The sequence below is a fragment of the Nuphar pumila genome, chromosome 8, assembly GCF_984573655.1.
Source record: "Nuphar pumila chromosome 8, dmNupPumi1.hap1.1, whole genome shotgun sequence".
Lineage (NCBI taxonomy): Eukaryota > Viridiplantae > Streptophyta > Magnoliopsida > Nymphaeales > Nymphaeaceae > Nuphar > Nuphar pumila.
The window spans coordinates 126,421,611-126,442,824 of NC_143256.1; the positions used below are offsets into that span (position 1 = coordinate 126,421,611).

At 40.8% G+C, this 21,214-nt stretch overlaps 2 protein-coding genes across 4 annotated transcripts in view; one reads left to right on the plus strand and one right to left on the minus strand.

Moving 5' to 3' along the window:
* Positions 1-3,021: 3,021 nt before the first annotated feature.
* Positions 3,022-4,574, plus strand: LOC149830670 (transcription repressor OFP16-like). The gene has a single exon (XM_090015897.1). The coding sequence runs from the start codon at positions 3,358-3,360 to the stop codon at positions 3,976-3,978; it is 621 nt and encodes a 206-aa protein (XP_089872023.1). The 5' UTR covers positions 3,022-3,357; the 3' UTR covers positions 3,979-4,574.
* Positions 4,575-5,803: 1,229 nt separating this feature from the next.
* The window catches only part of LOC149830671 (uncharacterized), a 31,857-nt gene continuing 16,446 nt past the window's right edge, over positions 5,804-21,214 (minus strand). Inside the window, exon 3 of one of the 3 annotated variants that reach the window (XM_090016679.1) lies at positions 5,804-5,918. In XM_090016679.1, coding sequence (XP_089872805.1) covers positions 5,869-5,918 — 50 coding nt within the window. In that variant the 3' untranslated portion in view covers positions 5,804-5,868. Of the gene's footprint in view, positions 5,919-18,706; positions 19,279-21,214 lie in introns of those variants that run through there. The other 2 variants (XM_090016677.1, XM_090016678.1) reach the window with 2 other exon arrangements.

Consider the following 21,214-nt stretch of genomic DNA (forward strand, 5'->3'; position numbering starts at 1 on the left):
TAGCTGCTCCTATCAGACAAAGGGTGATTTTTCATTGCACATGCATGGGATTCAAAGTTCTGCTGTTATATTTATCTTCTCACGTGCTTGACACCCTCACACAAACAATCAGAAAATATAAACTTTTAAAAGGTAAGTATCTTTTGTCTTCTGCATAAGATTTTTAATTTTTAATCATTATTTCTTATTTGACTAATGCTCAAGTGAGAAGGTCTATGTATAACGGTGCTTTTGTGTGTATTTTTTTTAGTTATATAGTTGCCCATGTTTTTTCGTATTTACCTTCCAGAATTTTTGCTGTACATATTTTTTTCCTTCTCAGGTATGAAATGTGTATATTAAATTAAATTAAGATGGTAAACTTACTCTTTCTCTAATTTTTAGATATCATATTGTTTCTTCTCTACCAGTGTAGACCTGATCTAGTACAAATAGATATAAACCAAAAAAATACGGATAAGTTGAAGATGAATCCGATCTTAACAAACCAAACTAAAGCGAAAAGTCCAAAAACTCAACAAAATACTCGACCCAAATACACATGGGTCCAAATAAGAAGAAATGGATCTGATCGGTCTACAAAAAAAAACAGATCTAGGTCAGTCCGTAATAGGTTGGTTGAAGTTATTTATAATCAAAGTAATGACATAGGATCTGATGATCGAGTCTTTCATGCGATGGTATGCAGATCTCCATCCCATCGATTTAAGATAGTGTGTAATTTTTTCTCAAACAGCTTTTGATTTTTTTGTTGCATGTTTTGAGACTTAAAAATAGGCCATGGTATGTTAATGAGATCATATTCTCTGTCATTATTCACCTTATTAGTGACAAAAAAATCAATTAATAACTTTTAAATGTATTTTAACAAAAATAAAAAATGTATTGTTTTTAATTTGCATATCCATATATGGGTGTGTGTAAATATTCATTTTATTTATCATAAAAGATTAACATAAACATGATTTATGTAGGCCCGTCCATATAGACGGGCCCGTTAAATTATGCTAGTATTAAAATAATAAGCATACAAATCAGTATCTGAATGATCAGCATGTCTACGCTTGTCACTATGGACACGCGTACGTGTCCCTGTGACAGCCTACAAGCTCCCACTTGCCACGATTATTCACGGGGAATTTTACATTCCATATAGGGACCAACGCCATTAATGCTATCTTCAAGCATACTATTCTACCATATCTTATAAATTATACGCTTCAATCATGTAAATGCATTATTTATTCCATGATTTCTTATGAAAGCGTTACTAGATAACAACTTGCTATCCACATATATATATATATATATACACTGTTTTCTACCATGCTAATTGTATATAAAAGAAAACTATATTTCCCACGTAGCCTTCATGGATGATAGAACTTGTACATAAGGGTGTCAATGGGTCAGGTTTAACCCGGACCTGAGCCATACCAAACTTTATAGGGTTAGGGTTTGGTGATAAATAACAATGTTTGATTAGAATCCAGCTGGTCAGACCCGAAAGATCCAATTAATATATGAAGCCGATTATGGTTTGTGAAATTTCATACCAGAACCCGAATTTCGGCCAAGATCCGCAAATTTTCAATGTAAAAAACATAAAAATAGTATTTTATCGGGTAAAGACTGGGTCTGGTTCATGTAATCCTTATATGATCCGGGCATGATTTATCTTATGGTGGATCCAATTAAACTCAGGTCCAGACCCAATACCGGTATTTCAAATCAGGTTTGGGTCTGATATCACCTGGGTTCGAACCAAACCCGACCCATTGACATCCTACTTGCAAATCAAGGCCGACAGGATGAATTAATGATAAAAAGCTTATAAAGATCATACATCTACAACAAACCCCCTTTTATCAAAAATGTTATTTCCTTGTTGAATTGTGGGGGAGAAGTGGCCTTGTCATTGGATGGTGACTTTAAAGTGGTTGGGATGTCAACAATGATTATATCCTTTAAGACGTAGGATCTATGTTAATCCTGTTCGTCCAATTGAAGCATGTAGACAGTTAAGATTAGTCCACATCCATATAAGATTATGGACTATTTTTTTTCGTGTGCACAAGAGAAATACATGGGGTTTAGAGGGGGAGGGGGGAGAGGGGTGTGGGAATGTGTATCCAATAGTTGGTGTACCCTTCAATCAAATTATCAAATGGTAAACAAAACTCAAATTACATGGTTTGTTTTACAACAATAAGCTACATATATAGTCTCTCGTACAAATGTGTATAGGGTATCAATGAGTTGAAACTTGCAATATCTTATTGCTCATATTTTTTTAAATGAATCTAACCTTACAGATATGATCTAGATGGTCTTTTGGCCAGAATCTACTTTTGAATCACAGGAATATAATGTATTTACATTTTTTTAGTGATTAAAAAAATCAATGGTCATAAATGCACTAATTTTTTAAAGCTTAGAAAATGTATTTCTTTTCAAAAAAATGTGATCCAAAAGTCGATTTCTAACAAATTGACCATGCTCAACACATCAAAATAACTTACATCTATGAGTTTCAACTCATTCATACGGTATGCACATTTGTACTAAAACCTTTTTTTTTAGGAAACATTCATGCTAGAAACTTATCCTCTCTCTCTCTCTCTCTCTCTCTCTCTCTCTCTCTATATATATATATATATATATATATATATATATATATACATTTTTTAGTACCACACTCTCCAGCTAAATTTCACAGGTGGAAACCTCATTTGATGAATCTAACTCAACAAATGCATTCAACATGGTCTATTTATTAGGAAACATACTTTAGGCCAAGTGGTTTAAACAAAAAAAACTTGCTTTTGTTAATCACATTACCCATTGTCAACCATTGAAATTCGAAAAATCCAAAAATTAAGTTTATACAACCCGATCAAACTATCTAAAGCGTGTTCTTGACCAAACAAACCATATAGATCGTATCCACAAGCTAATTGAAAAATAAAAGTTCGAGGAAAAAGTGAGCTGTTTCTAATAGAGTGTACTGTACATTCGAAGGTAGCCACTATGAGAGAGAGAGAAGCTAGTTGACACCTTGGCTTGAATAGATCCTGCATTATCTCCCGCACGCTTTCCCCCCTCAGAATTCAGACCCCACGCTCCGCCTCCAAAAAGCAAGTCAGCTGCATCATTTAATTCCCTCTCTCTCTCTCTCTCTTAAATACCCACCACCTCCTCTTCCCATCCTCTCCACCACCTCCCTTACGTTTTTCTCTTCTTCCTCCTCCACCCACCTCTCCCCTTCCTCCTTTCAGTCTTCCACCATCACCACCCACCTCTCCTCTTACTCCTACCACCACTACCCACATCTTCTACGCCTACTACTTTCACCAAATGTCAAAATCTCTTCGCCTGAACCTCCACTTCTGCTTCCACCGCCCCAAGAAATCCCACCACCACCACCGGAAAACCACTCCAACCATCATCCCCACCTCCACCACCACCGCCATCCCCCTCGACTCCGACTCCGACTCCCCTCCGGAGTTCACCTCCAAATCCGCCACCACGCAGTCAAGCACCACCTCCTCCTCCCTCGCTGACCTCCCCCTCGACCTCGCCAGCGCCCTCTCCTCCCGCCGCTTCTTCTTCTCCCCCGGCCGCTCCAACTCCCTCCTCGACGACGGCCCCCCTCCGGGAGAGAAGCTCCCGGCGCCGGTCAAGATTCCGGCCTCCCCTCTGCCGGAGGTCGTCGTCGACGGCGGCGTCGCCGTCCTGACCTACTCGCCGGACCCCTACAGCGATTTCCTGGCGTCGATGCAGGAGATGGTGGACGCTCAGGATCTTGACATCTCAGCAGACTGGGGTTACCTCCAGGAGATGTTGGCCTGCTACCTCGAGCTCAACAGCAAGAGGACCCACAAGTACATCGTCGGAGCCTTCGCCGATCTCCTGATGAGTCTCATGATGGGTCGCCGGAAAAATGGCATCTCCGGCGAGTATGAGGTTCTCCGGTGAGTCTCATTGGTGGGAGCTCCCCTGATTCTTTCTTCTGGTGATGGCAGCTTGCTTGGTTTAACTAATAGTTTTGGTTTTGTATTCTCCTTCGGTTTTTGGGATCTTGGTTGTTTTTTTGTTTATTTTAGTGTATAATATATGGTTTTTGTATTGTAGTCTGGACAAATCCAGATCTTCTCTTTTTGGGATTTTGTATTGTTTTGTTTGGCTTTTGGTGTTTATGTTGAACATACAAATGAGATTTTCTTAGTTGTCTCATTGAATTTGTATTATTGTAATTATTGGTCATTTTTCAAACCAAACTTTTGTCCCTTTAGCATGTGAGCTTATGAAGGTTCATCTGACATGTTTTATGGATTCTCAGGTCTGCTGTTGCATTTTTTTTTATGTTGTTCTATTTATCCCAAAAATGTACGATGATGATTCTTGTTTTTTGTTTTTCCCCGAGAATGAAACTATGATGATTCTTGTTTTTTTAATTATGATAGATGTATCCTAAAAAGTATGCAAAATGTGGAAACTGTGATGCAACTTCTCCAAATAAAGTCTTCTAGGTTGTTACCTTTATCTAGATAAATGAACTTTTTATTTTATTGGAAAAGTAAATAAACGAATGTTTAGTGCTAGCAGCACTGATAGTGGGTGGGAGGTGACAAAGGTGATGAGAAAGTGAGCAGATGTGGTAGGGCGAGCTTTGAATTCCAGCATTTTCTTGTGTTTGAAAAGTTTTCTAGTTACTAGAACCACAAATTTGAGTGGTCTGTGCCATACAACTGGTGCCCAAATTGGAGGGAGGTCTAGTTGGAGCCATAGTCACAAAAGTAAAAAAACTGAAAAAACTCGTGAGAAGTAATTTTGTTTTGTAAATCTCATGTTTTTTTTGGCAAAATCTCGACAATAAAAAAATATTTTTTATAAATAAATAAAAATTCTAACAATAAAATATTTCAAAATAAAAAACACATAAATATCGTGTTTAAAATATGATATGTATGTTTCTGATGAAAAAAAAATCGTGAGAAATTGAAAATATGGCAAGAAAATGCTGACTTTAACCTTTTTTTTATATATTTACACAGAGAAACCACTCCCATGATTTGGAGACCTAGCCTCGTTAGCTTTGCCTGTACTGCTGTTGTCCTGACACCGTAAAACTCCATGGGCTTACCCGTTGCATCCAGAGAGTCGCCACTCTTCAGCTTGTAAGGGGTGACTCCCATGAGATTTGAACCTAGACCAGTGCCTAGCGGCCTAGGTCCCATCCCACCATGCCAAACCCCTTTGGGGTTGCCAGTTTTAACTTTCAGGTAATTCTTGAGATATTTTCACACGAATTTCCTAAATCTCGCTAAGATTTGTCACTGTGGTTGGAGCTTCCATAACCAAATTCCATTTTGTACCAAAAGTTGCCGTTTTATGAAGTTCATCTTGAAGGAGTAAAGTTCGCTTGCACTATGTTTTATCCTTAAACATGAATTGAAAAAGGATTGTTACATTAGCTCTTGCTTGGCATCCATCAAACCGATGAGGAGAAAGGGACTGCAAATGAGTAGATTTTTTGATTGACTGTGTTGATTGGATAATTAGGGAGATAATTTTAGGAATTGATTAACTATAAAGTTCATATAAATTGAAGGTGTAAATGGGGCCTGTAGAGGACCTAAATCAATCATCCAAGCCGCATCCTAGTGGAGCTTAAGTTTCTTTTCTTTTTTCCAACACCATGAGAGAGAGAGAGAGAGAGAGTTATTGAATCAATGAAATGTCCAACACAGGATATTTGGGTGGAATTTGCGAATACGGATCCCATCGTTTGACATAAGACGGTTCCCTCTTTAATTGATCCGGACCCATCCCTTCTGTAAGGGAGTCCACTTTCCAGACCTTATTCTAATCAGGTACAAGCACTCCATTCTGCTGCAGCAGATTGAGACCACTTTCTGTCATTATAGTAAAAAGCTGTCTGTTAATAAAACAGAGATACTCCCACGGATTTTCATCCTACAGCTAATCCAAGTGGTCCAATCAATGGCTAGGATTGGCCCACATTATCACCTGGATGTAGATTGATCCTAGCCGTCCAGATGCTGGATGGCTAGGAAAGACGTAGGATCCTTTGTATCTATGTCGAAGGATAGGATACTTTTTTGGAAATTTGCACCCATGCAAAATGGCTCAATACAAACGCTGGTGATAAACAAAAAAAAAAGAAAACATGAGACTGTTGTGGATCCAGGAGAGTGGATCGGGTCAAGGGTGCACCTGACGGGGTCCCTCAAATGTCTTTCATCCATGCAATGGACAGCATCCGACCACCATGCTTGTGATGCCGTTCATCAAGAGCATGAATAACTCCGGATGAATTTATGGGACCCATCCTTGACAAGTTGATATAAGCAACTCATCCATGGTGGCTAATAAATATGGATCCGGTTCTTCTGCTCTACGCCTGGCGATCAAATATAGGATCTGGATTTTATGAACAAAGCATCAAACTCTGGGTTCAGCACTGACTCCAACCTGCAAGTCATTGCCTAGGTCCATATATGAATCATAGATAGAGAATGCCAATAGCAGTAGGGCACCAACTAATCTAGTAACCCGGAACTAATATCCTACAGTTTTGGATCCTAGCCTGCACAAACTTAATATAACTCATTATTTGGACCTTGTCTTTGAGGTTACTGGATTCTTGATGGTTAATAAATATTGATGATAGCCTTACTACATGAAATAATTGTAAAGTACAAAAAGGCTTGGAGTTGTAGATGTTAATTAAGCCATTAACCGGTGGCGGAGCCAGAAGTTTTTCGTTGGGTGGGCAGACTTTGGGTCTCGGGGACAATGCCATGGTCTTGAAGGATGATCCATTTATTCGGACCAGTGGCGGAGCCAAAAAAAATCGTCGGAGGAACCGTCGTTCATGGAGAGATAAAACTTAAATAAGCCTTTAAATTAAAATAACAATTGTTACAAACACAAACAACTAAATTTATGAACATAATAAGATAAAACCTTAAATTATACTTTTAAACTAAAATAAAGATTGTTCACTTAAGAAATACAAACAACTAAATTCATGAAAATTTTACAATTGGCATCTTCTATTTTTTATATTTTGAAAACAATTCATAATTGCATCATCACTGATGGTATCAAATGTCTCTTTCTCTATGTAAGTAACCAAAGCATCATTGATCCATTCATCTCTCATTCTATTACGTGGATGACTTTTGATATTGTTCATAGCTAAAAATGTTCTTTCAACACTTGTTGCAACTGGCAAAGTTAATGCCAACTTAATCAATAGATACACATGAGAAAATACAATGTGCTTTTGAGTTGCTACCATCATCTCTGCTAGCTTTGCTAAAGATTTTAAACTTGAAAACTGATCACTGTTTCGCATTTCTGCAATATATATCCAATTGATTTTCAAGTCTAATTATGTTTACTCTAGAAAAGTCCTTAGGATAAAGCCCAGCAAGACGAATGAACTTACCTTTATCAAAAACAGAAAAATAATTCTTTGGACTCAAGCATGCCATTGAAAGAAGGAGCTCTGTATTTGCTTCAGTGAAACGATTATTCAACTCTTGAAGTTGCAAATCAATAATAGCATAAAACACATCAATACGATAATGATGCAATGTGGTGATCTTTTCAACCTTAAGTCTTGGTCATCTTTGAGGTGTATATGAGTCCCTTAGATCAGGAATCAGAATATCAAATCTCTTACCAAATATGAACACTTTGTTTATGAGAGAGTCTCATCCATTGTCTCTCAGACCTTGAAGGCATTGTTTTGATGTAGTGACTAAACTCATAGCATTCACAATGTCTTGATCTTTTCGCTAAAGTGCTTGTGAAAAGTCATCAATTATTCTCAAAACTTTACACATCAAATGTAAGCAAAAAATAAATTCAAAATCTTGCAACTGATGATATAAAATAATTGCATCTAAACTTTTTTCTGAATATGTATCTTCTGCAATGAAATCTAACACTTGAATAACAGAAGAATACATACTGAGTAAATTAACCAAAGCATCGTAATGAGAACCCCACCGAGTATCACCAGGTCGTTTGAACTTATTTCTTAATTTAATCATAATCATGTTTCAAGTTCACCCAATGCAAGTGCTTCAGCAATTCGCATAAATTTTGCTTCTCGAATAAGCTCAGATCTCTTGCATGAAGTGGAGAAAAAAGTTGACAACCTGCATAATATATTGAAAAATACATCAAACAATGATTTTTTTTTAGCAACACCAACTAATGCCAATTGAAGTTGATGTGCAAAATAATGAATATAATATGCAGATGCATTTTTATGTAATATAAGACTTTTCAATCCATTAAACTCTCCTCTCATAGTACTTGCTCCATCACAACCCTGTCCATACAAACTTGATATGCTTAAATTATTCTTACAAAATGTTTCTTCAAATGCTTGTTTGAGTAACATAGAACTTGTTTTAAGAACATGCACAAGAGTAAAAAATCGCTCAACCACTCGACCTTTTTCATTAACAAATCGTAAAATAATAGCTATTTGTTCTTTAGTTGATACATCATGAGAATCATCAAGTAAAATAGAAAAAAAAAGTATCTCAAAGTTCCATGATAATAGCATTTGTGGTTTGTATAGAAGCAGCCTTGACAATATCCTTTTGTATATCAGGAGATATCAATTTATTATTTTCTGGAGCACTTTAAAATACAACTTTATTTATGTCATCATTGATCTTTACAAATATCTTCAACAACTCAATAAAATTTTCTCTATTAAGAGATTCTTCAGCTTTATCATGCCCTTGAAATGTCAATCATTAACTTAACAAGTATCTTATTACATTAACAGTTGCCCAAAGGCGAAGTCTATATTCATCTTTCTGTCAAACACTTTTTTATAAAGTATAGCATCAATATGTTGTTTTTGTTGCATCAAATTTTGACACTTCATTCGTACTGAATTATGAAAACTGCTAGAGCTTCCAGCATGTTTATCAAACCTCTTCTTGTCTTTCCAGTTATCAAATCTTTCAGATAAGAATGTCTATGCACTAATCTTATTTGTGCTTTCTGGACTGAAAAGATAACACTGCAAACAATATGTTTTATGCTTACTTGTACTATACTCCAACCAATCCTTATACTCATCATACCAAGCTGGAATGAACCTTCATTTTTTGTGGTTTAGATGAAACATACAATTTCGAGGTTGACAAGGACCTCGGATCATATATGCTCTACGAACATTATCTTGGATATTAGGATGATAACTAGAAATAGAAGGACAAAGTGTAGGGTCTGCAGGTAACTCTAATTCATCAATTTCTGTTTTGCTTATTTTCTGACTTGGTTCTCCTTCTCAAGTTACAGAAGATTTATCAAAGATTGGCTTTTTCATTATAAACTTATTCATTCCTATGCAAAAAAAAAAAAAATAAGATAATGTTCTATGAGCCAAATCTCATTGCAAAAAAGGATCGAGCAAAATGAAAATGACAATCTTCTATAAAGCTAGTAATATGTCGTTATTCTTAAAACGTTAGTAATATGCCGCTAAAAGAATAAACGCACAAGCATAAGCCGAACCTTAACCCATCACCGTATGATCATACGAAAGAGCTCGGTTCTCCGCTTGCAGGCAACAGAGGCTCCCTGTCTACAAGCTGCATAGGCAGGGGCAGAGACACTGCACCCTGCCTGCAAGGGTGCCAGGGGATGGGGCCTCACCCATGCTTGGCAAAGAGCAACAGAGGCAGGGAGCAAGAGCTCCCTGCTTGCCAGGACAAGGAAGGTAGGGGTGGGAGAAGGGATTGCCTGCCACAACAGAACAGGGGGGCGCAACCCCCCCTGCTGGAAAGGAGAAAGGCAGGGGCTCCACCCCTGCCGACAACAAGAACAAGGCAGGGGGCAAAGCCCCCTGCCGCCAATCAGAGGAGGCAAGGGAAGCAGAGCCCCTGTTGACAATCGAGGGACAGGGCGGGCAAAGCCCCCTGTCAGGAAGGGCTCGCAAAAGCAAGGGGGGTGAAACCCACTGTCGAAAATACCAACAGAGGCAGGGGGCACCCCCTGCCGAGAAACAGCAGAAGAGGCGAGGGGGGGGGGGGGGGGGTCACCCCTGCTGGAAAAACATCAAGGAGGCAGGGGGCAGAAAACATAAGAGGAAAGGGGGGACCTCGCCCCCTGCCGAGAAACAAGGGGACAGGGGGCCCCTGTCGGGAAACATCACAAGGCAAGTGGGAGTGAAGCCCCTTGTCGAACAACATCAAGAGGCAGCCCCCCCCCCAAAGCCCCTGTCGACCACACCTGCCGGCAGGCCGCGCCCTGCCAGAAAATGGAGCGATAGGCAGGGGCTTCAGAAGCCCCTGCCAATCGACTAGAAAAGCAAGAGAGAGGGGGTGGGGAGGTTACCTGCGACGATCGACGGCTGGCAATGGTCACCGACGAAAGGAAGATGATGAAGGAGGAAGAAGGTCCGACATCGACGGCTCGCATTGCCAGAGCTTGCAGCAGAGATGGAGAAGCTCAGAGGGGGGCAGCGCGGGTTCACCAAAGGGAGGCCGACGGCGCAGTCGCCAGTGGCTGCAAAGCACGAGGGAGGAGCACCGACGAATGTGGTCGCGGTGACAGATGGGGAACGAAGGGGCGAAGCATAGGAGAGAGGGAAAGTGGTGAGGGTTTTACCCCTTGCCCGCAGGCTCTCGAATGATCGAGAGCCCGAGTCCGGGTCTGGCTCGGATCCAATCCGGGTCTGACTTAAGGGAGTACCCTCGACACATGCCTGACACATGGCCGATTTTTTTTTTCCGACTCGATTTCTAATTCTGGGGTGAGCGATCGCTCACCCATGCCCATCCTTGGCTCCAACACTGCCATTAACATTCAATGAGAGAGAGAGAGCTCTTAAAGTTGACATAAAGTAGTTGAGACTGAGATGAGCCACAAAGGGCTTTGGCGTAGTGGGATGGGGCCTAACTCCCTAGCATGGGCATTGTCCCTTCTGCAAGCCAAAGCGTGGCAACTCCCCAAAGGGCAAGAAACAAGCCCACGGAATTTTATGCTGTCAGGATAGTGATCGTAAGTACGACAGGCAGAGCCAGCTTGCCATCACCATGGACATTTTTGTGAACTAAAAACAATATGATTTCTAAAATAAATGTGCCATCATTGTATGCATTTTTTTTTTAAATGTATGATCGTGTAAAACCAGAAATAAAGGGACTAGATCTTAATGGTACTTCGCTGACTTATAATTCAGACGAGGTTCACTTCACACAAATCTTCCAGACCCGATCCCATCAGCTTATTGAACCTATTCTTGTGGGTCCAAATCCAATTGATTATCAGATGTTGCATGACATCCATTGGCAGTCCTAACAGATTTAGCATTGAGAAACATTTATAATCAAACTTGTGGTTCTATCAGGCCTCAGTGGACGGCCCACTGTCGGTAGCTTTTTTTTTTTCCTTTTATGACGAAGGAAAACCCTCACTGAGAATCAGGTCACTTAATTGGCTCACATCCTTGCGAGGTAAAACTCAAAGTTGTAGACTCAACTGCCTAGCCTTACATGCCCTAACCACAATAAAGCATCGGCAGCCTCCATGTGCCAGAGGGATTCAATCCCAAGCCTTCAGCTTGGCACAGGACCCTGCTGACCACATAGGTAACCAACCACCAAGGTAGTGGGTTGGTAGTTATTAAACTAACTGTTTTTTTCCATATAGGAACGGGGAAACCACCCCAGAGGACTGTAAAGCTGAGAGCACCCCTTGACCCCAGGGAGCCACCGGCTTCCGCTTGCTCAAAGGGAGTAACACCCAGAAGAATCGAACCCCAACTGCCCGTCAAACAGCCGAGGCCGGTTCCAACTACGCTACCGTGTTGTTTTCCATGCAGAAACATTACCACGGTCCATCTTTCTCACATTATTTCTGTAGTTTTGTCAGTAGCTTCTCAATATAATAATTAGCAGTTAAAATCAACACTTTTGGTGTATTTTCAGAATTTTCAATTTCTGGGGTTCTCGAAGAGAATATCTGACGAAAATTTTAAAAAATAAAAATAACAAAACAAAATAAAATTTTAATTAAGCAGAGAAGACCAAATCAAGTTTTATTCTACAACACTTACTCATAATTGGACCAGTAGAAACACGATATATTCAACAACATATCACGATTTTAACGGAGTTAACCGCTATGGTATAGTGTTATCTTTATATTAATTTTTTTTATATCACACGTTTTATGATTATCCTTGTCACTGATTGGGCCTGCACAATCCTCACTGAGTACTTTTTATCATGTTTCACAGTTCCAAGCGGGCCCTTGATATTGATAAAAACCAACGGTTCAGAAATAGGGCTGATAAATTACCTCATCATGGGTTGTTTATGCTCCATTCTGTTACAGACCCATTCTCGCTCCAGGTCTGACCCAGAGAATCCGCCCCTTGTCCTAGCTTGAGAAACCACTCCAAGGTAACCAGCCCAGTCTGAAGTTTTACTGAGGATGAGACTCTGATCGGACTGCAGTTGTGCTAATTACTCTCTTAACCTCACGCTACTATATATATATATATATATATATATATATATATATATATATATATATTGTACTTTACTTTATTCTTTAAGAAAGATTATTGAGTGATTCTTCTTTCTTCATTGGCGTCCGTATGTGTGATTTGCCTTAGAGAGAACGATTCTTCCTCGTCACCCATCAGACATCGTTGGCCGGTCGAGAATGTATTTATCTCTTCCATCTGTGCCTCTTGCCATCCACCTCGTCTTCAAACCCACAAGGTGAGACGTCTCTCTCCCTGTTGTTTTTCCCTTGCTGTATCCCGTGCCCTGGGACGCGCCCTTGCCATACGCCCACCACATGTCATGACCGTGTCCCCTGCATGGGACACGCCCCCTCTTTAACTTCCCGCCTAGTCGTGTCCTCCTCTGTACGACACGCACCCAGGTGCTCCCTGCCCATATGCAGTCCGACATCTACCCGGATATGCCGCCTCACCCTGCACCGTGGCTGTTGCTATGGTTGTGTGTTCCCTATTGGTGCAGCATACCTACTAAACGTTGATCCACACCCGAACCTTAGCCGAGAAGGTGCCGTCTCTTCCCGAGCCTTGATCGAAGTTTCACAAGCCAGAACCACATAACCGACCCATCTGGGAATTGGGTCCCGACAGGTTCCACAAAGGTTACACCCTTGATGGGGCTTGGCTCATGAGCTCGTGATGAGTTAGCTTGCTTTCTAAAAAAAAAAAAATCAAGTGTTTTGTGAAGCATGATAAGATTAAAATATATAATATATAATGCATACAATACTTTTGTCACATGCCTATTAACTTCAATAGGTCAGCACGACGCGACGGTCCTTCCTTACCGCCGCAAGCCTACTTGTCAGCTCGCTTGCCAATCGCGAAAGCAATCAGAGTGCATGAGAGAATAGGAGGAGAATAATTGCAATCACAAGAAACAATCACAATGAGGGTGAACAAAAGAAATCTCAACGCATTTAATTCATTCATAATTTTGTCTGAGAGCTATTACAGTTCAAGCATACGGGTTGCCCCTTCGGGGTATTGATTCACCTGAACCGGACAGCTTACATCAGACTCAACAAATGCAAAACAGACTCTAAGCATAACTTTATAATGTAAGTCGCAAGAGAACATGCTCCCCCCTTCAAATCATGCGCCGTCCTCGGCGCCATCTGTTTCATGGTAAGCCCTGACTTCAGTCGGGTAGCGACTGTTCAATCGAAATGCAGGCTCCCACGTTGGTTCTGTTGTTTCCTCCCACTACACTAGATATTTATTCGCTTTGCCCAAGTAGTCGACCTTGTGACGAAGGATCTTACTGATGTGCTTCTTGGCCCGTTGTGCTGCCGGGGCCCTTTACATGATGAGAGCGCGTTGTGGCACGTTGCGTTCTGGATCTCCATCGTCTGGATGGAACTGCTTGAGGTTGCACACGTGGAACACCGAGTGCACCTTGAAGTCTGAAGGCAACTCCAACTTATACGCCAACTTGCCCACCTTCTTTGTAATGGTGAAGGATCCTTCATACTTTCTAAGCAGTCCGTGGGTACGCCCGCGAAAGATGTCTGTGCGCCCTGGATATAACTTCACCAACACTTGGTCCCCAACTTGGAACCCAACGGGCCGACGATGCTTGTTTGCCCACTTTTTTATTATCTTTGTCGCTTTGTGTAAGAATGTCTTTGCCAACTCATTCTGCTCATGTCAGTCATAAACAAACTGATAGGCGAATGATGACCTTCCCTTTTCTTGTGCGCCAAGAGTGTGCGGAATCAGTGGTTGTTGTCTCGTGGCTATCACAAATAAGTTGTGGCCTGAAGACTCGCTCTTCTACAGATTGTAACAAAATTGTGTCACATCAAGGAGCTTCACCCAATTTTTCTGTTTGACACTAACAAAGTTCCTAAAGTACTGCTCAAGTATCTCGTTGATATCTTTCATCAGTTTGTTGACAGTTGCAACCATCTCTTCTTGGCCTCGAGGTGAACCCATCTCATCAGCTTTGGCAACTGCATTGCCTTTGGTGTTGCGCAAGTTTTGATAAATCACCACAATGCCTTGCTCACAAATCGCAACCTGTCGGCGTGTCTGTCAACACCGACTCCAGAGTCCCTTTCCCAGTACGAGAACAAGCTCTAGTATCACTTATCACGGGCTTATTTACTTCAATTGGTCAACGCGGCACGACGTTTCTTCCTTACCACCGTAAGCCTACTTGTCAGCTCGTTTGCCAGTCACGGAAGCTTGTAATCAGAGTGCAAGAGAGCAAGAGAGAATAGAAGGAAAAGAATTACAATCACAAAAAGCAATCACAACGAGGGTAAACAAAAAAAAGCTCAACACATTTAATTCATTCAATATTTTACCCGAGAGCTATTACACTTAAAGCATACGGGCAACCCCTTTGGGATATTGATTCATCTGAACCAAGCAGCTTACATCAGACTCAATAAACGCAAAACAAACTCTAAGCACAACTTTATAATATAAGTCACAAGGAAACAACTTTTATAATATTGGTAATATAACATATATAAAATATTACATATACATAAAATATTTTTTTTATGATAAAAGAAAACCCTCACCAAGAACAGGATCACTTAATGGGACTGCCTCTTTGCAAGGTAAAATTCAAGATTGAGGACACGACCACCTAACATGGGCATGCTCCAACTGTGATAAAACAACAGGCCCCAGGCACAAATGAGTTCTATCCTAGGCCTTCAGATTGACAGAGGACCCCGCTGATCACATGGGTAACAACCACGGTGGTGATGTACAAAATATATTATATGTAAAATAAACCTATACGAGCCTGCCATGCTCGTCGCTTCATTTATCTAAACATGTTGCCTCATAGTTCGGCTCATGGAGCTCAATTTCTGAGCCGAGCTGAACGGCGAGCTGAGCTACTATCAGATCTAACCCAAAATTGAATGGGGCCAACCCTCGAAACTCTGTGGCCAATTATTTCCCACCCAGAAGACAAAGGTCATCACGTGTCAGTATAGAAAAAATAACGGGTTGTGCTGTCATTTACGTCCTAAGAAACCATCCTTCAAAACGTTATCCCCTTCCACTTCGTAGTTCTGACAGAGACGTTCTTCACCCTACGCCATCTTTTGTAGAGAGAGAACCAAATTCCACCACACAAACCCTGAGAGAACCAAATTCCACTACGCAAACCCTCTTCATCATTTCCACCAAATCTAGTGGGAGACCCCAAATCCATTCTCACAGAAGACCAATTGGAGAGAGAGATGGCCACCCATCATCTCTAAAACTACTAAATCCTTCCCTCCCTTCGTCCTTCATCCCCACCGCACCCACCAGGCTCAGGCTCAGGCTCAGGCTCGGACTCAACCCGGGGAGCAAGGCTGGGCCCTTACCGAAAGTAAAGAGCTACAAGGTGAGGATCGACCACAAGGGGAGGAGCACGACGGTGGAGGTGGGCAAGGACGAGACCATCGTGGCGAGGGTGCTGGAGGTGCCACACGACTGCAAGCTCGGGGTGTGCATGACGTGCCCGGCGCCTCTGGTGAACGGGGACGTCGACCAGAGCCAGGGGATGCCCAGCGACGACGTCGTCGAGTGCGGCTACGCGCTGCTCTGCGACTCCTACCCGCGCTGCAACTGCCACATCCAAACCATCCCCGAGGAGGAGCTCCTCTCCCTGCATCTGGCTACCGCCAACGACTGACATCTGCTGCTTCCCTTGGCTTCGCTCGCTTCCTTTTGTTCATTTATTTGTCTTCTAAGCAAGATTCATGTTTGCTTGTTGGCTACACTGTTTGGTTGTCTTGGTTGAGAGAGATTTTGGAATGTAAAGTTTTGGTGTACTGATATAAGATTTTGGATATTTACGAATGATATCTAGGGCTTTTTCTTTTCAATTTTTTAAGATATGGATAATGTCTGAGGTTATTCGGTGGCTCTCGCTTGCCCAAATATGAGAGAGAGAGAGAGAGAGAGGAAGTCTGGTTCTGAACCAGTACTTCGATGGTTCTCCACCGCCAATATGGATGTGGAGCTACTCTGTTTGGGATCGGTAGCTAGGGCGTTTATGGAGTTTAGAGGAGGTAGCTGCCAAATCCATTAGTGTAAATACAAAGGAGAAAAGGGCCTCACTTCCCATCCTAACGCCAAGATTCCAAACGGTACCACCATGATACCATGGGCGTTTGACCAAGATTTTGCCTAGGGAACACCAAATGCATAAGCGCCCATCCCAGCTCCGAGATTCCAAACAGGACCCTAGTTGTCGGGCTCTTTATAAAAACTATGGTGACCATTTTGAGTGAATAATTGCCCGTTTAATGATGTTGAGGGCATTTTCTTCAGATTGACCAGAGAAATCTCCCTCGTCTTTTTCTTTCAACAATAAAATTCCAATAATGGTGGCACTCAAGGCAGAAATGAAAGCCACATCTCTTGAACTTGGTCATATTTCATGCAACACCAAATGCCTAAAATTGGGGATATGCAAGAAAATTTTAACATTTGTTTATCACAACCCTTATCCATAGAAGAATATCTACCAGTTCTCCAGGGAAATGTGTTGGTCTTGCAGTAACAAATAGGGGTTTTCAATTGGCCCTTCCAGGATAGTTTTCCGAACAAGCTTTTAATTTGGTAGATAATATAGAAGAAGCTACAGCCAAGGCTATGAACTTAAATGTCCCTAAATCTAGGTACTGCTTAATAGAATTATTTGGATTCAGATATGAATGAAATCATTTTATCTACTGTTCATATCATTAACTCCTACTGTTCATAAACTTGACCGTATTTAGCCAGAGGCGGCAAAACAATAATATGTAATAAAAAAACTTGGCAAAAGCTAGCAGGCAGTTCACTCAGAAGGATGGAGTTCTAAGAGTACCTTCAAATGCAGTAGTTTGAAGGCCAACTATAACTTCATGAAACCATGTGAATACGATCCAGTGGTTATCATGGTTAAGGTGATGGCCGGTAATCTCTTGTAACAACAAACCAAACAGGCTCCCCAAGAATCAGGGTTTCCGAGTTGTTGAACTTAGAAAAAAGAACAATGGAATAGTGTCCAGATAGGAACTGCTAGATGCATAATGACTGCAATTGAAATTGAAACTTTATCAAGAACTGCAGAAGAAGATATTGAACTCCCTTTTTCACAAACCCCAAGCATTCCGTCGTTCCACTCACAATTTAGATAGTAACCTTCATTTTCCTAGCAGGAAACACACCTGATTTCACAATCAGAAAAAGAAAAACTAATGAAGGGAATTTGAACTTAAGTTTCCCAAATTCCCCCCATTAATATTATGGTATTCCAGACAATTTGGTTATCTTCATTCTCGTCGCAGAAAATACTGCTAGTTCACAGACAGGTAATCGAATTCCCATTGCTCTACATTCCTGAGAATTGAACTCCATAATCCTCATCATCCAAAGCAAGGTGCATTCAAATTACTAAAAGAAGCAAGGAACCAAAGGCTAAAGTATGAAAATCATGCAAAGCTTTTCCAGATTATGATAGGCTGGTCTGCAAGCAGTCCACTTAAAAGTCAGATAGCAGTCGACTTAGAATTCAGATACAAACTGGCCAGAGCATTGATGCTAGAGCTACACAGCACAGGAAGAATCAAACTCCTCGAAAACATGATATCAGGATCTTTAGAAGTCCCAAGCAAAATGAACTTGAAAAGAAAAGGGCCAGAGCATTGAGAGTCAAATGCAGCCATCAGATGAAAGAAAAAAGGTACTCAAAAAGGGGAAGGACGGCCATTGCAAGGCAAATACGACCATCAGATAGAGCTAAATAATCTAACAGAGCCCCTCCAAGCTTCATTTTTGAAAAAACAAAAGCAAGACACAATAGGCAAGAGAAACCCTAAATGCTAAGCATCTTCCAAAAAAAAGACACAATAGGCAAGAGAAACCCTAAATGCTAAGCATCTTCCCAATACCCCGAGCCCCCAAAGAAAGGAATACTTCAATGATGACCACAAATCTCTACATCAAAATACTAAAAATTTTCTTAAGGTTACATAACATCGAAGTAAACGATAGTAGTGCTACTTATGCTGAGCGTTGGGTGGAATAAATGTCTAGGTGGCGAATCCCCACAAGCCTAGGGTTCTAATTTCACAAGGGCTTAAAAAAATAAACAAACAAACAAACAAAAGAGAGCTACCCCACAATCCATCAAGCAACTCATGTTCCTTTACATAGTCCAAAGCAAATCTGCAAAGGTGCCAATTACTGATACATGCATTTCTAAATAATTTTAAACTGATCTATTAGTGAAGTATATCTGGCAAAAATTTAAAACAAGGGTAACGCCGTAACGGTCTTATAGTGCTTAGGATCAAAGGGTTGCATCATCCCTTACCCCCACAATCAATACTGGCATCAGTCTGATAGATCAAAATCCCTTCTGCTCTTGATCACAGCCTTCTTCCGAAGATCAAAATCCACTTTTTCCAAGTCAAAAGCAGTACCAATGTACCCATAAAGGACACGCTTCTTCTCACTCACAAGGTCAGGATTCTTGTCCTCATCGCCACCTGAATGTGATGCTTGTACACGTGCCCAGGCCCTACGCCCATGATTCTCCTTCTCAAAGAACTCAGCAAGGCGCTCACACTCACTCAGCCCTGCTGGAGTGGCAGCAAATTTCACCAATGTGACACCAAGATGGCCATCCTTGCCATACATGGACTTTGATTTTCCATCACTGAAACCAAGTTCTAGAATACCAGAATCACAAAACTTGTATTAAGGACAGATAGACTGACCAATGCCGAAGAGTATAATCATAACAAATGATGCAAAGTAAATAATTGAGAAATGGATTCAATTTATACAACATGATGTCATGTCTCCAAAACACCGCTTACGTACTTACTGCAGACTCCTGGGAGATGACATTTCCACAAACAATTAATAGTGGAAGATGGATGCCAAGATTATCAGCAATCTTTGCAAATTGCAAGATGACTAAAGACGCAGGGACACCATGACAAGTTTGTTAATATCACCAGGTCACCAAGGATCCAGAGACATTGACAAGACTTATATAGTATATACCTAGAACTTGGCAGTCTATCATACCATTGAATCTTCACCTTGGTAAATGTATATAACTGTATATTTTGACATACACCATGTATTTGAGTGTCCAGTTCTGGAGATAGAGAACCAGTTTCCTAAAGACCATATTCCAGCAGAGATGCTAGGATGATCACATCGTGACTCAAGGCAGAGCATCCTGACCACACTGAAGAATGAGAAAACAGAAATTTAACTGCAAGATGCAGATCTATGTCAAAAATACCTCTCGACTCAATTCATTTTGTCCAACAGCAAAGCACTATGTCGAGCGATGCAATAAGTGGCAGCCACTGGTCAGTAACTGACTGCATTCATTTGCTTCATATATTCAAGTAGCACAATGTGGATTGTGTAAAACAGGACATGCTGAAGCAATATTAATGGCATTCACTATCACCTAATCATTGGCTAATACGAGTTGAAACATGCAATTCCCACAAGGAGGAGCCCCCCCCCCCATGCCTACAAATAAAAAGGCAGCAGGAGCACCAAACGACTGACAAGAACAAAGACCACTAAGGCTACAACTCCCTTGCAATACTCTAGCTAGTTCAGGCTTGACTATTTTCCCTATTTGTTTTGACCAGAATTTGGCAATACTTGGAAACGAGCAGGATTACAAGATGGGAACCAGCTTCATATTAACTTGGAACAGAGTAAAGTGTGTATATGAAATGAAAAATCATATTCTGCATATCTGGTATTACAGATAATTACTAGAGCGGATAATGGAAGTCAGGTATAATCATATAGGATTCCCATTCTGAAAACACTCAACAGAAAATGAAGATGATTGACTAGGTTTCCCGTAAAAAATGGATTGATAAACTAAAACAACCTAAATATAAAAGAAGATTTCCTATAGCTGTTAAGTGTACCAAATGATGCATGATCAGAACAGGAATGAGACCAAGTTCGCAAAGCAACACAACAGTGGCACAACGGAACCAAGAAAAAGTTCAATAAGCACCCAATAGAGTGGACTTAGTCAATTTGGTAGCCAGACCATCATAGGTCTGCTTACAGATATACTAAATAAGATGCATGAAGATTATTGTCTGCTAAATGAGAATCCATTCGCTATAAGTATCAAAACTAAGCCAAAAAAAGCAATCTCATGCCTGCTCACGAGGGAAACTTTGAACAACTGACACAAGAAGGAAAGGAACCTTTCATGGTGTTGTATGGAAACAACAATATATTACACAGAAAAGGATGAAAGTAACACATGCATCCTAGAATTCACTCTTAGCAAATAAGCAAGAATAGATGCGTCATGATTTCCAATAAAAATGGAAAGAAAACAAGGCAAGTCAAAAACTATGTGACAGGGACATGGCTGCATATGAGGATATATCCATTTTTATGGAAATCTCCATTCCGGTGCTATGCAAGGGAATAAGGAGAGTAAATATAGAAGATCAGTGTGAAAAAGACCACAAAATCAAAACAGGTCAATATAGGATGAGATTCAAGTCCAAAAAGAGCTGAATAGAACAGTGGTGGCTAAATCAATCATCATAAAGATCTCCCTTTATATATAATTTAGCTTTCAGCACAATACCCAATTCT

Bases quoted from the DNA above. Each gene is read 5' to 3' on its own strand.
- LOC149830670 (XM_090015897.1), top strand. From the start codon at position 3,358: ATGTCAAAATCTCTTCGCCTGAACCTCCACTTCTGCTTCCACCGCCCC.